Source organism: Durio zibethinus, chromosome 6 (genome assembly GCF_047325235.1).
Source record: "Durio zibethinus cultivar Kanyao isolate XHJ-2024 chromosome 6, ASM4732523v1, whole genome shotgun sequence".
Classification (NCBI taxonomy): Eukaryota; Viridiplantae; Streptophyta; class Magnoliopsida; order Malvales; family Malvaceae; genus Durio; species Durio zibethinus.
Genome location: NC_143167.1, coordinates 31,022,735 through 31,039,632, shown reverse-complemented (window position 1 = coordinate 31,039,632; position 16,898 = coordinate 31,022,735). Strand labels below are relative to the sequence as shown.

Below are 16,898 nucleotides of genomic sequence, written 5' to 3'. Positions count from 1 at the left end.
TTAAATCTTCAACACCTTGCCGTCTGGAATGATACTTCATATCCTAATTTTTCCAGGCAAGTATTTTCTAATCCCCTTATACAGTCTAGGGAGGACCTTCCCCCTCAAAAAATTTTGACAACCCTTTATTATGTATTATATATTACAAATATTTTATATATATAAATTGAATTAAACTGAAAGTCACATTAAAATTGTTATTTATTAATTTTATTTTTTATCTTTTATCTAATTTTATGCATTGGAGTTTACGAGAAATTAATTAAAATCATATTACTATTTATCTATTTATTTTATTTACAAATCTTAAAGAGTAATAGACTTATTATAAATAGTAAATCACACTCATATAAACTTAAAAAATAAATTAATTTTTTAACCTTCTCAACAAGGTTTCAAGTTTTCATTCAAGTACCAAGATATTTTTACTTCATATCCTAATTTTTCCAGGCAAGTATTTTCTAATCCCCTCATACAGTCAATTACCAACCTAACGTTACTTCTGGGTCTCCCTCAAGGTACTTTTGAATCTATCATGTCAAGCTTTTTCGTGAAATAGGGTGTTGAAAAACCTAGATATTTGTTCCTGAACCTAAATCCAACTGGTCATTATCATAAATCTGATTCTCAAGACCACCCCAAAGTACGCTCCTACAATCTACATACAATGCTCTCATCATCTAACATTGGAAAAGGAGTTGCACCAAAACCCAAAAAAAAAAAAAAAAGAAGGAAACAGAGAGGAGTTGTTCACTACCAGGAATTCCTTCTGAATTCTGATCCTGCGTTTCTTCACACGTGCAATCATTGACTTGACACCCCCTCCCTAAAATTGGAACGTGATAAGGGGCTTGAATGTTCTATCCTATACTTGGTTTGGGAAATGGGAACTAAATATGGCAATCCATGGTCATAATGAAGCAGCAAGCAAGCTTTTCGGTCTCAACATTTCTTCCAGCAAGCCTTACTACTGCAATACCAAACTGGATTGTGTATGTATTATACATTGTTTTTAGATCTTCCAAGCAAGTACAATTACATGAAAGTAACAGCATTTTAACTCTAGACATCATGGGTAACATATCAATCTGCGTCTTCAGCAGTAAAGTCAGGCTCAGGAGGCTTTTGTAGTTTCATCAACTCCTTCGCACTCTTAGCGTTCCGATTTCGATGAATACCTCGCAGTGCATTTGCTGCAAACTTGGAAGCTAAGAAAGTGGCACCAAGGCTGTATGAAACTCCACCACTGTTATTGCGGGTTCCATCGGACCCTTCTGATTCCTCTTCTTCCTTCCTACGAAGCTCCATATTCTTCCTCCTGGAATATCGCCGCCAAGCAGCTTGGATAAAGCAAGCCGCCCAGGTCCTCCACTGCTGTGAATGAAAACGGAAGGTATGTTGCACTTGTCTACTGTGAAGACGCCTGAATTGCCCGGCAACAAATTTTAGCTCCTCAGCTATAAGGGCAAAAGCCTCAACCTCAGTCAAAGCCTTCACTGTCCGAGTAGATGATGGAAGGTTAGCACCAGATTTGGGATCCAATGCCCAAGTTAGAAGTTCCTCTCCACAGAAATCTCCTTCTTTTAGCAAACTGCGGTTGAAAAACCCACTCCTCCCACCATCTGTTGTTACACTCTCAAGGCGGCCGCGAATAATAAAAAGCATCTCATCAACTGGATCCCCCTCTCTAACTATGTAAGTTCTCTCAGTAAACAAGCATGGTTTAAGCCGTTCACAAATGGCATCAAGTAACCTCTCATCCATACTCTCAAACAGAGGAACCTACAAAATGAAGCAAAGCAGTTATCAAGTAAGATAGTATCAAAGCAATATAATATTGGAGGCCAGTTGGAAAACGACAACGCTGGAAGGAAGAAGCATCCAAGAAAGATGGGTGGAAAAGGAAAGGCAATTGAAGATAAAGACCAGCTCTATACGAAAAAAAAAAAAAAAACTGAATTGAGATCATCAAATTAGAGCACAAAAATTTCGAGGCAACATACTAGAAAATCCACTAAGCAAAAAGACTATAACAAACTAGTGATCAGTTATATATATCATGCAAACATGAGAATTATGTAGTGGGGAAAAGATGCATTCCATATGCTTCAAAACAAGGACATAGAAAGACAAGGGAAAGATAATTGTCATTTTAATGCATTGCACGAACAATCTAAAACTTTTATTTTTCACTACCGTTAATAAAGAAGACGTCAGAAACCAAAGAAAAACAGAAAAATGAAAATGGAAAGATATGAAAAGGAGAATAGGAAAAGATCATACCCTTCTAACCAAAGCCAGACAGAGGTGCCTCTTGATATCTATGCTCAGATCCTTTGGAAGGCTCTGAACCAAGTTTTCCTCATCAACACCACGTGTTTCCAACCACTTATATTGGTCATACCGTCTTACCCGTTCCCTGAGGTCCTGGGGAAGCATACGGTGATGCATCCACTGTTCCGAGTCACGCCTTTTGATCCTCATTTCTTCTAGCCGAATGGTAAGAGACTGAAGATAGGTCTGTTTACAACATTAAAAACAACCACAATTCCAGAACACCATTGGATAGTCAACAAGGTGCTTCAACAGTCTCAACTAAGCAATTGGTTAAATAAAACATGAGATGAAATCCAAAATTCACCTGCATGTTTCCGATCAGTAGTGCAAAGAGGATGAGTCCAAAAATGGCAAGTGCTATGGAGAATATAACCTCACCAGGATAGGTGCTAGTTTCAAGCCCCTGGCCAAGGGTACTGCAAGTGATAGAGGAAAATACAGAAGAATCCTGGTAATCAGCAATGGCAACATTGATGGTTTAATTTTACCCAAAAAGACATCAGGGTAATGCATGCATCATTTACATAATTGATTCATTTTGGCATGATATTATAGCTGAAATTTAATGGACAATTAAAACAAATGCCTTGTGTCAAACAGTAAAGTTTCTATTTTTTTGAGTTAATGTTATTTAGATAATTGAATAAGCATGCAAGTTCAGCACAATAATATATTCTATACATGTGTAAATACAGAGATGTCTAACAATAAATACTACAGAATACAGACAACGTTAGAACTTAGGAGTTTCAGTGAAATAATAAATATGAGTAAAGTTTTGCGCATGAACATAAGTCAAACACAAGCATGGAGAATGTATAATCACAAGTAATTATGTCACATTAAGGAGAAGTCACAGCTGTAGGCTTGCTGAGCGATAACCAAATATCAAGTTAAGAAGCATAAAAAAATGAAGGTGACAGGCCTTTTATTTCTTTATTTATTTATTTAGTCCAGCAACAAAAGGCCAAAAGTTTGGTGAAGATATGAAGGTAAGATTTAAAATAGAGTAGCAAAGATATGATTGATATAAGAGAATTGCTCTGAAATGGCCATCAGAACCCATGATCCACGAGTAACAAGGGGCTACATATGGCTTTGAGTTCTAACTGTTCGATCATTAGGAGTTGGACAGAGGCCTGTGGTCACAATGTAGATTTCTAATAGACGCTGCATTTAACATCCAATTCCCTCTTGATAGATCATAGATAACAGAAAACAGAAAATATAACCTAGCGTGCACCTATTTCATACACATTGCCAAACACAAAATGAAAACTTTCCAAGAAGTAGTCTGTTGCAAATTATCTTTCATAAAAATAGTTTTGGAAAATTATTCAATGCAAAACTACAATTAAACTGTCACCTGCAATCAAGATAAATAAATAATTATCAATGTCTCATATGAATGCAATTATCTGTTATATTATAATCCATCATACACCCCAAAATATTCTATAACTGAATCCACTGCTTTTTTTTCTTTTATTATTTTATATATCTCAACCAGCACTTAGAAGGAACACATTTTCCCACCTCAAATTCTGTAGACCCCACCATAAACAGTAGCAGTATTTGGAAAAGAACTTCGTTGATGAAACAATGCCAGATGATAAAGCATGTGTGAAGATTCCAAAATCAAATGGAGGACTATCATTATTGTCATCAGCTGGGCACTTGTCACTAAGAACAGAGTCTCGGATACCCTCCCACACGCCATAACCTTCCATCTGTTGATTCCCACAGTACAAAAATTTTTTATTGCATTTATCACTACCAATATCCTTACAAGCCTTCTGCCAGCATGTATCATTTCGTTCCACAGCCACCAAGTACCAGAATGCCCCTACTATCTGAATTATCATCCAACAAAACATAATTATACAAGTAAGCTTAATTGCAGAACAGGGATAGAACAGGTTGATAGTTGAAAATTATGCCCCAGAAATCAAAATTAGCGAGAAAGACAGGTGCAGATAGCATCAAAACAAACAGGGTCGAGAACAATTGACAACAGGTTTGATTAGTGAAATAAAGACACAAATTTAATAGGCACTTACATGACTACAAAGCATATATAATAGCAAATAATATGCAGCTCCAGCCCAAGCAGTTTCAGCAAAGACACCTGCTGTCCTTTTCATTTCTGATGTTAAGGGTACAACTCTAAGAAATCTAGGGACGTACTGAAGCAAGACAACAAAAAACAAGGCCTGTTTTGTTGCCAATACATCTGAACCATTTGAACTATGAAGAAATCGCCAAACAATAATCTGCATTTATGAAAAAATATAATGAGAAAGATATAGAAGCTGTTTGACCAGCCAAGTTGCAACTAGGATGCCATGCCACAGTGACAGCTCACTGAAATTATTACTTCAGTACAGGTAACTACCCCTCCCTAATATAATAATGCACGTATGATGTAAATAGAATAATCATAATTAACATATTAAGCAGTTAAAGGACAGCAATTTTCAGCCAGATTTTCACTAAAAAATCCTGTGGAGGTAATATCCATTCTGTATGAGGAATTTAGAATATTTAAATTGGCCTCCCCTGCATGTGTTCAAGACTTAACTTCAAAAGACGATGTAAATTAACACCATTACTTAGTTCCTTCAGCAAGCCAGGATTTTAAAAGACAGACAAGATTGTATGCCATAGATCCATTAATACTGATAGGCTGAAAGAAAAAAGTGTAACGAAAAAGAATTATCACAGAGCACATATATTCTATGCAAAATAAACCATCAACTGGTTATGTGTTTCACACTTTAAATTATAGAATACATGCAGCAAAAGACTGTGTCAATGTGAGAGAAAGCAGAAGCATGTATGGAAAGAAAGTGAATACACATAAATTGCATAATAACTGTGTAAAACAAGTAAAACAAGAAGAAAGAAAGAATAAAACTATGACATTAGATGTATTTAGTTCGCACAAAAATCATAAAGAAATATGATTGTGGCACACAAAAAATGGATACATGAGAAGAAAAAATCAATACAGAAAGATATAATGTGAGAAAAAGAGAGCGAGATGCATTAGAACAAGGAAAATATGCAGCCTGCAGCTATTGAATACGCAGGGAAACAACTTTTAGACCTGTGGTAATGGAAGCACAGCAACAAAATCAATGATGAAATATTGCTGCAAGTATTGCTTGGCTATTTGTGCAGGATCTATCACAAGTTCACCTCGTCCAAAAACCCGAGATGATGGAGCAATGTAAGCTGTACGAAACTGGAGAGCCATGCGAATAAGATACAAAACATCTATAATTGTCCGCAGAGTCGTTGCTGTGACTGCTAATTTTTTATCAATAGTGAGACACTTTTCCGAATCATTAATAACTGGAAGATAAAAAAATAGAGGGTCCACTGATACTGCCAGAATACATGATACGAAAAATAACTTATTGCATTGCGAGAGGAATTTATCCTGAGGATCAAAAATTTTCTTCTCTGATACTTTAAGATCCTCGGGAAATACTGCCGAAGAAACCCCAAATCCAAGTGAGCGACCAATTGACTTAAGTCCTTCAGATCCCTTTCTGATCCCTCTCTTGAAAGATCTAGATGTTGTATTGTTTGCATGAACAGAACGACCTAATCCATCAATGCTAAACCCACATTTTTTCAATTCTGTATCAGAGGATGATGATAATCTAGAGTCTAAGTCATCCAACCTGAAGAAAATAGAAAGAAAACTTGAAGTTATATGCCTTCACTTATAAAAATTTATCCAGCAGCAATAAGCTAACAGCCTTTAACTGTGACCATCAGAGAGAGAGAAGTGAAGAAAAGAATATTTATAATAGTGCTTTAGTACCTGACAAACTTCTCCCTCTGCCCACTCATGTACTGAGCTTTATAACCACAATCAAACATTTTCTATAATCGAGCACATAAATACATCCTGCAATCTAACAAGAACAAGTCAATCAAGTGCTAAACAATTAGCACAGTTACCTAGGCTATCAGTCAAGATCCAGCAGTAAAGCAGCTCCAAAGCCAGAAGATTGCAGGGCTATTAGAAAAAAGTTTTAAATGTGTGGATAGAATAAGGAGAAAGCACAAACACCTAGGTTTCATTAGACCGATCAGGTTTATGACGTCAAGAAGTAATATAATTGCATACGATTTGTCTCTACGATTGTTTTAAAAGATTCCAACACCACATTATGGTGAAATTTCACATTATTCAATCCTTTCGAGTGGAGTTCGGTTCCACTGAAATAATTTGATGAAATAATTTCACATTCGACTCAAAGCATGCTCCTGAAGATCCTAAACTCATGCAGTTCTGCAGTTTCATCAATAAAGCATCGCTCAAAGTTTTAACGCTATACACTACTAGAACTAAACTAGTCAATATTTCTCAACAGCACAAATTATCGTCCTCTTTTTGAATTTCAATAAGCCAAATTCCTCCGCTCTCGGTCTTTAGAAGCCAAACCTAATTTTAACCAACACATACCTTTTCTACAGTTACCAAAAAGCAGCAAATTTCACCTCTTCGTCTACTAATCAAGTAACAGCCATAATTTCAATAAAAATTTCCACTTTCCTAGTTCTTATATCTTTAGTAAGTAAAATTGCAAGAAATTGATTAAATTCTCTAGCTATATCAGTGGATCCAAAACAATGACTGTAAAACTTGATTTAAGAATTTGCTTTTATTTTCAAGTATTGTCAACATTTCCAGTCTTTCAAATAATCAAATTTACCACCTATATTTGACCGCTTAATCGAATGAAACGTTAACTTAAATGCAACGAAACGACTAACTAGAAAGCAAAGTGGACTCCTAGTCATAGATGGGAAATTCTTAGTTCAAACTTCAATTCATCAAAATCAAACAAAAAATGCATAATTTCTACAACAAACCCAAAAAAAAAAAAAAAAAAAAAATTTCAAACTAGAAAGCAAAATTAAGAATGCCAAAAAAAAAAAAGAAAATAGTGAAAATTTCTGTATACATTATTATTAACTTTAAGTTAATAAAAATAGAGAGAAGAGAGAAAAGATACTTACAGAGAAATCCTTGAAGTTTACTTCAAAAACGAATTAAAAAAATAAATAACAAATAAATTAAAAACAAAAAAATAGATTTACAATTAGGCGCCACTGAAGGAGGAGAGAAGAAAAAAATAAAAAGGAGAAAGATGAAAAAAGTGTAAAAAGAAAGACTACACTGAAAAAGTCATTTACCGAAAAAGGGCGTCAATTTTGGAGAATGACCAAATTGAACCTTTGTTTTCAGTTTTATGCTTGTCGCTGTTTACTTCCTTTTATTTTATTTTTCTTTTATCTCATTATTATATATGCTTTCATTAATTTTCATGAAATTCTTAATAAAAAAAAAGGTCAAATGCCAAAATAATAAAGATACCAAGAATTTTTTCTTAAAAAAATGAAAAAGCAAAGTTTTATTTTTAATTTATTGTATAAAAATAGAATTAAAAAAAGAGTTCGTACTATTTTATTTTGTTGTGCGTGTTTAATAAAAAATTTCCGTGCCACAAACCATATGCTTGAGTTCCATGGATTTTTGAGATTGTGACATTGATAGCTAGTTACTGTCATCATGTCATATGTCTGGTGATATAAACAAAGGAGTAGATGAACCAAAATCTGGAGTAGAGATCAACGTGGTCAAAGGGATTAAATTATTAAGCCAACTAAGTTAGAGTTGGCAAAGCCTGTTGCTCGACCCCCACCTCGGCCTCCTTGACACAGCTTCGGCTTAATTTTCAGGTTCAGAGTTTGTAAAGCACATTATCTTCTAGCAGCCGCCATTGCATTTATAAACAACGAAACAAAGTGACATGAGAATGACCTCCTCAGGATCAGAGAGTATTTATCTTTTTATTTATATCCTACAATTGCAAGTATTGTCTGGGAAAATTTCTACACAACCAAGTTCTATCCAGGGACAGTGAAATTGTGGACTCCTATTCCAGAATGGCCACATATGCAAGACATGATATGAAAAGAAAATTTTTATGCCAACCTAAGGCAGTCGCCTGGCCAACTTGTTAATTGTTACCGTCATGATAGTATAAAATCATCCATCAGAAGATATGAAACCCGAGATCCCTCCAAGGTCCCAGGTACGACGTCCAAGTTGTTAGATACAAAATGAACCGACTAAAGCCAGTAGCTGATCACGTATAAATAAATGGTGCTACTTCAGAATCATATACCTGCAGAAAAAAGGGTTCAGCATTGGCAAGTTTTGTTCAGCAGCGAACAAATCATACTTGAAGAAAAAAAACAACATCCTGATGATGTCAAAAATATTTTATCAATCTCTTCACTAACTTCTGACCGTGCAACCTTGATCCAAATTCAACAGCAACGAGATGTGACATTTTCCGAAGAGAAACTTATGTAGAATTCTAAAATCAGAAAGATGGGAGAAAAAGACTGCACGATCATATATTCTTTGGCAAGCAAAGTAGAAAAGCACAAGCACAGTTTTGTTAAAGGCAAGGACCACTCTTTGTACCTTCCATTCATGGTCCTTAAATCAGCAATAAAGGATTATGTTTGAGCCATGAAGTCAAACAGAGGTAATAGCAGCCACTTTCTCAGCCTTGGTGCTTCAGCATATCTAAAATCGTGTTTCTAGCTACTTGGCGTAATATTTCTGGATCACTTCCTTCAATGGGCTTATGAATAACAACTTTCACAGATCCTGAATTTATGACACCCTCCATTCCTGCAGGCATGATTTTGCCTGTTCCAATTAAGGTCATAGGAATGACAGGCACTCCAGTTTTTGCTGCAACACTGAATGCACCTTTCTGCATGTTAAAATCAAGATAAAACAATGAGCTTTTGAATAAACAATGTGCCTTTCTGCACATTAAAATCCGGATTTTCTATAATCGCTTCCTATCATCAATATGAGAGAGAGAGAGAGAGTCAGACATTTGACAACTATCAAATCAGGACTCGCAAGTATTCCATGGTACTTTTGAGAGCCATATCGCTGATTTTGAGATTGATTGCTTGACTAGAGTACTGGACAATGGCATTTGTTATCAACCTAAAATAATGCATGTGATCCCACTTGGTGTAAAGAAGATGGCAGAGGCAAGTATATTTCTTTTCATCAATGGTTCTTAGTCACTAAACAAAAGACATTCAGTATAAGTTTCTGTTGATGGTTTACTTAGTAATTGCACTTAATCAACCCAAACAAACAATAAGAATTCGAGCATGATCTCACCTTGAAATCACTTAACTTCCCATCCTTACTACGTGTGCCTTCTGGAAAGAAAAGGACAGAGCCACCATTCCTGATGAGATCCATACACCTCTTAAGACACTCCTACACAACAGTAATAGAATTTCAAATCCATACTACAGAAAGAAATAACACAAAAACTGCCTAGCTAAAAGATATTATTACAACAGATTAATCCTATATTGCCATCTAATGCAGACCTGCTAAACAGAAACAACTGCTAGAATGATAACAGAAAGACAGAAAAGTGAATACCAACTGGCTTCTGCTATCCGTGCGCTTTAATGGAATTAAACCCATCATAGGCATGGCCCACCCAATAACGGGAAAAAGAAATATCCCAGTCTTGCTGATGAACTTGAAGCTTCTTCCAAGAGTTAGAAGTGTATAGATGTCTAAAAAACTCTGGTGGTTGGCAACATATACAGCAGGAGCATCCTGTGAAGGCAAGTTCTCCAATCCTTCAAACTCAATTTTAAAGAATGGAGCAACAGTTGTTGTAGCCCAAAGTTTGGCAATAAAATGCTGAGCTTTCCTTCTGTAGCGATCAAACAAAAGCACAAAGGGGTGTGCCACCACCATAAACCCAATCAGTAAAATGGCTGAAATAGCTGTGACAGCATAGAAGCATACCCCTCTGACCTTTGAACTCAGATTAATTTCTGCATTTTGAAATTTGAAGAAAAGGTAAAATTGTGATGGCACAAGAGTTAAAACAAAAAGAAAACCAAAATAGGTCAATGACTAAATAACTTTCAGGAAAACCTGATAAAGGATTAGCAGCATCAGGGATCCCAGTCCCAGCAAGTTCAGATCTCGCAACTATATATCTGGACAGTTTGTTCTGGTTATGTAATTTACGATTGTAAAATGATCTATTTAAACCCTCAATTGGACTAAAATGACACCGGGATTCACCATCAAGCACCCTCGAAATATGCAAAAAGTTATTTTGAGCAGCTGCAAAATAAAGGAGAGAAGCTAATATGTAAAACCTCCATAAAGAAAAGTTGCTTATCTATACATGTATCAACTACCAAACCCCTCACTTGGCATCAACATCCAAATAACCTTTTATACTAAATTACAAGAACAATTTAAACCCCCCCCCCCCCAAAAAAAAAAAAAAGAATCCCAGATGAACAAATAATAAGTTTGCGGAAATTTTACAGTGCATCCATATTTTGCAGCGTTAATCAAACATAAAGAACATAGCTTTAATGTCAAAATTAACTTACAGTTAAATGAATTTCTCAAAGTTGCCCGTTTACACAGAGAGTAGCCAAAATAAGCCTTTTTTGGATCATAAAACTGCATTAAACAATATATTAAGAACAATGTCGTAAAGCAAATCATTAGTGCATAAAAAGGGGAAAAAATCTCAAATTTGTAAAACTTTCTCCAATAACAGAATCAACTTGAAACACTGTCTAAACTCTAAAGATCAAACATTTCAAATTGAAAAAAAAATCAAGCAAATCAATAATAGCTAATAAATTTGATTAAAAAAAAAAGGCTTTTTCCCCTCTATTTAGAAACCCATGTAGTTTACTCAACTTTACCCGATACAACAAACCTTTCCCTCAATAGATAGACAAAAAAAAAAGAAAAAAAAATACCGGCAAGAAAGGCGACGTAGAAGAAATCCTGGGCTTTGGGTAATCTGGAAAAAGAAAAAAAAAGGAAAGAATCAATAAATAGAAAGAATAATACGAATACGTAGATAGGAAAGTATAGATATACGTATCTTACAGAGAGGGAGAGGAGAAAGAGAAGGGAGGGAAAAGAGTTCCATGGTAACTGAGAAAAAAGGTACTGCAAGAATGTGGGAGGCTTGGGTTTGATGGGAAATACTTTGTAGGGTTCGTTAGATTTTCATTTCATAGATTTCGTAACGGGAAAGGAAAGTTTGAGGGGTAAAGTTACCAGTAGCGATGGATTTACCAATTTCGAGGCCTTTTGATATTCCCAGTTCTTACTTTATTCTTTTTGCCTTTCTGTCTTTTTTTTTTTTGGCGGAATTATATGGTAGTGTTGAAGAAGCTTGATAAGAAGTTGGGATTGGGCACTTTGCTGCCGCTTCTTCCATGGCTGCAAAGGTCAAGTGATAAAACTTGGTATTTTTCTGCTATGACGACTGATATTGTTCGAGGCCCATATCTAACCTAGCCCACACCTTGGACCTTGTATCCTACCGGGCTCCCAGTTACTCGGCTCTGTTTTTCAAAGAATTTTTTTTTTCTTCTGTACGTTTGTTTCCTATCCCTTCTTCATGACTGATTCAACGGGCTTATGTGTGTATATATATATATATATATATATATATATATATATATATATATTCATGAAATTCAGAGAAAAAGTATCATGGTGCCATGTTCTTCAATGATGCTTTGTGATGATGTGAAGAGTCTTCTCATGAATGTTGTAGTAACCTGGCTTGAAGAAGTGGATACAGATTTTAATTTTTCCATGAAAAATACCTTGTAAATAATAAAACGATTAGAACGATTCAATTATGAAGGAAATGGAAAATTAGAGAAGTGGTAATCCTTGTACTTGAATAGTTTGTTTTGTTCTCAATTACAAAGTGTTACAGCAAACCAACTTAAAACTATGAGAACAAATTAGGGCATTTTATAAGAAATGTGGTAGTTGATGCATCAAGTAGATGATTGACTTGGAAAGTCTGATCAACTAGCGTGGTCGGGTATTCTCAGGCTTGGCAATACCGGCAGTGACTTTTGCCACATCCAGTGCAGAGGCTTCAGGTTTCTTCTTGGAGCACAAGACGAAGTAACCAATGGTGGCAGCAATGGCAGCACCTCCAATGGCCATTTTAAATGGACATGGTCCTTTTCTTGTCTGGTGAAGTACTTCTGTTGAATGTTGCGCTGCTTGATCTGGTCCTGCCATATTGCGTTTAACACTGTCTCTCTTATCTGTTTATTTCTTCTTTTAATGATGTTTGTTTCCTTTCTCTGTTTTTGTTCCTTCCTTTAATGATGTTTGTTTCCTTTCTCTGTTCCTGTTACTGCGAAGTTTAAAGGGAAACATGAGGGTGGCAAGAAAAATAGGAGCCAGTTAATGGAAAATTGACACGCAGAGAATCCACATTGAGAAGTTATGGTGGTTAATGACAAGTGGCAGTGGACTGTTTGAAGTAGTTCCAGAAGTTATGGTGCACAAGACTCCTCTTAATTACCAGCAATTTGCAATTACTCTGCAATTCGTATTCTAGCCTTAAAAATCACTTTAAGAAGATTTCTTAAAATAATTAAACACAATAAGAGAAATGAACACTTACATCCATGAAATCAGGATGCAATTAAGTGACAACCATCACGAGAACAAAAATCATAAAACTAAGTATCATCTTTTAAAAGAACTTTGAATTTCATTTCATTTAAATGCCAATATTCAATTACAACAAATATTTTATATGGAAATGAAGAATACAAAATAAAGGGGAAAGACCCTAGCTCAAACCACCATTTCAGCTTCTTGAAGGTTGGTGGGGATCCCAATATCCAACCTCATGGTTGGTTTATATTGATCAGGCACAGCAGCACCAGCCTGCACACAAATTTCCACCACAGCAGGGGCTTGCCCATAGAAAGACCTGAGTTCCCGCTGCAATGGTGGTCCCTTCACATCAGGGACATGCCACACGTATCTCGGAGGTATCAGGTCATCAAGCACAGCCGCTTGCCAACCATGCTGCCCATTTCGTTGCTGGTGCTTGTAAGCCCCACAGTTCTGTGCTTTGTGCCCAGAGGGACCCACATGCACCTCCGGGCAGTATCCACAAACCCTCACAGGATACATCCTCATCAGCTTCTTGGCACCTCTCCTCATCCGTTCCCACGCTTGGAGAGTTTCCTCAGCAAGTAAGACCGTTTCCTCTTCATCACAAGGAGCTACTATCTCTGAATCCGGTATTTCAGCCAATATTGGTTTCAGGGGAACTTCTGGGACAGGATCTGGTAGTTCACTTTCATCAGCATCAACGAATTCCCGTTTCCCAATACGAATGATTGGCTTTCTTCTCCTCTTTGTTGGAAATTCAGGAACATCAACACCAGCTTGGATGCAGAGCTCGACTACTGCTGGAATCCAAGGAATTGAGAATCTCTCATCATGACGTATGCGCTTTCCAAGGCGATCATATAGATGGTAGGCATCAACTGGCAAGAATACATCTTCAACGGTTGCATATGTCCATTCATGAAGGCCATTGCGGATGGAAGCACCTTGACCCCTACATGACTTGAATGGATGCCCAACAGGACCAACATGAATTTCATTACAATAACTGCAAAAATGTGAGATTAATAGATCACTACAGCATACTACTACCTGAAAACATTCAAGATTGGAAATTAATTTTAGAGAAACTAATGAAGCCTGATTATTACCGGAAAGAAATCAAGTCTAATTACATGACAAACATAGCGTGGAATCATTCAAGAATAGTCAAGCAGTGGAACATTCACATTACATGCATCTAATGATGGTACATTAATAAATGTTAAACACATTGTCTATATGATTAAATTTTTTCCTTTCCAAATTTTCAATCAATTTAAATGATGAGAGTTTTCTTTCTCTCAGCTATATTACAAGCATATAGATGTGCAGATGAGAACTTGGCTAAAATAACTACTACAACATCAAGAATCAGCCTATCACTTACAAGGCTTGGCTAAAATAACTTGTGCAGTGTTAAATGCATTCCACACAAAAGCGTGCACTACATAAATTGTAAGCCACTTACCTAAAATTAACAAGGAAAAGCAGGAGGTAATAGTAGTCAGTCATGGTATATTAAGGATACTAATTAATCTTTGTGAGAACATTAAATTTCAGTGCTAGTAGCACCTCTATGACAGTCCAGTGGCACTACTCAACCTTTTTGTACAAAAATGAAGCCACATTGATGGATAATAAATTGAAAATTTGGGGGTAAGAAATTTCATGATGCCAAATGCAAACATTATTTCATAAGCCTATACTGTTACATTACAGTGAAACAGGTTAGCTTTTCCATAAAAACACCATGCTTTTGTGAACAGTAAATGGGTGCAAGGCACTCTCTGTATCAGGATGTTCATAAGGAAATAAGAATGGAAAAGGGAGAAAATTACCCGCAAGCATGAACATTCACCACCTTCAAGAGTTTCTTGAGATTGTTAATTAATGTAACCCTTGCACTCAGCACATCGTAGGCAATGGGTACCAGGCTTTTAACAATTAAGCCATTCTTTGGAGGTGGAACTGGTTTTTTAGGCTGGCCTTTGCTCTTCTTGAACCTCTCCCTAGCAGCTCGCCTCAGCTCCACTATGGGTACAGGGAAGGGCTTTTTCTCTTTCTTTGAATAATAGCGAGGCAAGTCTGCATTTTGAGGGTGATCACATCTAACAACCAATGCACATGGTTGATGAAACTTTCTAGATTGTGCTCTAGGCTCTGACTGCAGAAAGCACCAACACCGAAAATATGCATCTATTAGAATTTTTGTAAAACTAACAGTTACTCGGGAAGCAAAGAGACTCCAAGAATCTAATATTTCATTCGGTATTGAAGAATGATACTATTAAAATTAGTAAACTGCTGGCTGCTATAAACATGCTAAGGGTCAGAACTTGACAGTTCTATGACATCTAAAATTAGATTATTTTGAATGATTCGTTAACTAATTTGAAAAATGATTATGTTTAACCAAATCAAGCTGAAACAAAAAGGAAACCTCTGAAAGAAAAACTCATAAAATCTACCCTTAGGTTCAAGCAAAAGATTAATGTATAATCTATTGCTATGTGTTAAATAAGGATAATCATTTACCAACTAGTTCAAGTTTTAATCAATTATTCAATTGTTAGCTCTTAAACCTATTCTATTGAAGCTTCAGTTCAACATTCAGTCAAATAAAAACATTCGCTGACTACTTCAACAATAAGTCAATTAGCCAAATATGGAGTATAGGGAAGTAAAATATGAAGTCGAATGCAGCATACTGCGTACCTTCATAGAAGAAAGCAAACTAAGGCCCGAGTAGAGGTTAAGTTTCAAAAAATCCGCTCTTGAGTGGCATGAAAGCATTGATGGCCTAATTCTTGGACGCAAAGGCATTAATTTACCTCGAGGCAGATGATTGGTGGAACCACAATCCACCCCTGAAACCAAAATTACATATACTTCTTAAAAAATCTCTCGAGAAGCAAACTGTAAAACTCATATTTTTACAAACAATCGAGATGGCACAAATAAAGCTGTCATTAATCTCAAAGAAACAAGAAGACCCTTTTCCTGAATAATGAACATAAAGGTAAATAAGCAATCAAAACCCAGAAAAAGAATCTCATAAACGAGAAGTTTGTATTTGAGAGAGAAAAGAGAGCTTACAGCAGCGAATTGAAGCGGAAGCTGACATTTTTTGGGTTTGATGCGAAATATTTTGAAGATTAGATTTTCATTTCATAGATTTTGTAAGAGGAAAGGAAAGTTTGAGGGGGCAAGTGGCCAATGGCGATAGATTTGCCAATTTCAAGGCCTTTCGATATTCTCAGTTCTTATTTTATTCTTCCTGTTTTTTTGGCGGAATTATACAGTAACGTTGAAGTAGCTTGGTGAGAATTTGGGATTGGGAGCTTTGCTTTCTCTTCTTCGATGGCCGCAAAGGTCAAGTGATAACTCCCTGTATTTTGTCTGCCATCACGACTTATATTTTTTGAGGCCCAAATCTAATCCAGCCCACACCTTGGACCTTCTATCGTACTGGGCTCCCACTTAGTCGGCTCTGTTTTGGAAAGAATTTTTTTTCTTCTGTATGTTTGTATCCTCTTCCTTCTTCATGACTTTGATTCAACAGGCTTATATATATACATGAAATTCCGAAAACAAGTATCATGTTGCCATGTTCTTTAATGATGCTTTGTGATGATGTGAAGAGTCTTTAAAGAATGATGTAGTAGCCTGGCTTGAACAAGTGGATACAGGTTTTAATTTTTCCACGAAAAATACCTTGTAAATAATAATACGAATAGAACGATTGAATTACGAAGGAAATGGAAAATTAGAGAAGTGGTAATCCTTGCATTTGAATAGTTTATTTTGTTCTCAATCATAAGGTGTTACAGCAAACCAACTTAAAACTATGAGAACAAATGAGGGAAGTTGATGCATCAAGTAGATGATTAACTTGGTAAATCCGATCAGCTAGCGTGGTCGGGTATTCTCAGGCTTGGCAACACCGGCAGTGACTTTTGCCACGTCCAATGCAGAGGCTTCAGGTTTCTTC

General features: G+C 36.2%; 3 protein-coding genes across 7 annotated transcripts; all 3 read right to left on the bottom strand.

Moving 5' to 3' along the window:
• Positions 1-877: 877 nt before the first annotated feature.
• LOC111285753 (putative cyclic nucleotide-gated ion channel 5) lies at positions 878-7,581 on the bottom strand. 3 transcript variants are annotated; one of them, XM_022875348.2, is made up of 8 exons: positions 7,378-7,581; positions 6,173-6,266; positions 5,447-6,029; positions 4,398-4,610; positions 3,874-4,190; positions 2,642-2,753; positions 2,284-2,520; positions 878-1,782 (listed from the first exon to the last, which is right to left on the bottom strand). In XM_022875348.2, the coding sequence occupies exons 2-8, from the start codon at positions 6,229-6,231 to the stop codon at positions 1,084-1,086; spliced, it is 2,220 nt and encodes a 739-aa protein (XP_022731083.2). In that variant the 5' UTR covers positions 6,232-6,266; positions 7,378-7,581; the 3' UTR covers positions 878-1,083. The 3 variants fall into 3 exon arrangements, with proteins under 3 accessions (XP_022731083.2, XP_022731084.2, XP_089618990.1); XM_022875349.2 differs by having other exon boundaries at positions 6,173-6,259; XM_089762864.1 differs by having other exon boundaries at positions 6,173-6,259; positions 7,555-7,576.
• Positions 7,582-8,167: 586 nt separating this feature from the next.
• On the bottom strand, positions 8,168-11,687 carry LOC111285755 (1-acyl-sn-glycerol-3-phosphate acyltransferase BAT2, chloroplastic-like). Of its 3 annotated transcripts, XR_002689759.2 has the most exons (8): positions 11,351-11,687; positions 11,218-11,261; positions 10,837-10,909; positions 10,364-10,558; positions 9,854-10,260; positions 9,581-9,682; positions 8,855-9,152; positions 8,168-8,549 (listed from the first exon to the last, which is right to left on the bottom strand). XR_002689759.2 is itself a non-coding variant. In XM_022875353.2 (7 exons), the coding sequence occupies exons 1-7, from the start codon at positions 11,391-11,393 to the stop codon at positions 8,937-8,939; spliced, it is 1,080 nt and encodes a 359-aa protein (XP_022731088.2). In that variant the 5' UTR covers positions 11,394-11,681; the 3' UTR covers positions 8,168-8,936. The 3 variants fall into 3 exon arrangements, 2 of the variants coding, with proteins under 2 accessions (XP_022731088.2, XP_089618996.1); XM_022875353.2 differs by having other exon boundaries at positions 8,168-9,152; positions 11,351-11,681; XM_089762870.1 differs by lacking the exons at positions 8,168-8,549; positions 8,855-9,152 and adding an exon at positions 9,342-9,480 and having other exon boundaries at positions 11,351-11,681.
• A 1,288-nt stretch (positions 11,688-12,975) lies between these two features.
• APO2 (APO RNA-binding protein (DUF794)) lies at positions 12,976-16,296 on the bottom strand. The gene is made up of 4 exons (XM_022875352.2): positions 16,004-16,296; positions 15,623-15,774; positions 14,746-15,071; positions 12,976-13,913 (listed from the first exon to the last, which is right to left on the bottom strand). Exons 1-4 carry the CDS (start codon positions 16,029-16,031, stop codon positions 13,082-13,084), a joined length of 1,338 nt encoding a protein of 445 aa, XP_022731087.2. The 5' UTR covers positions 16,032-16,296; the 3' UTR covers positions 12,976-13,081.
• Positions 16,297-16,898: the final 602 nt, after the last annotated feature.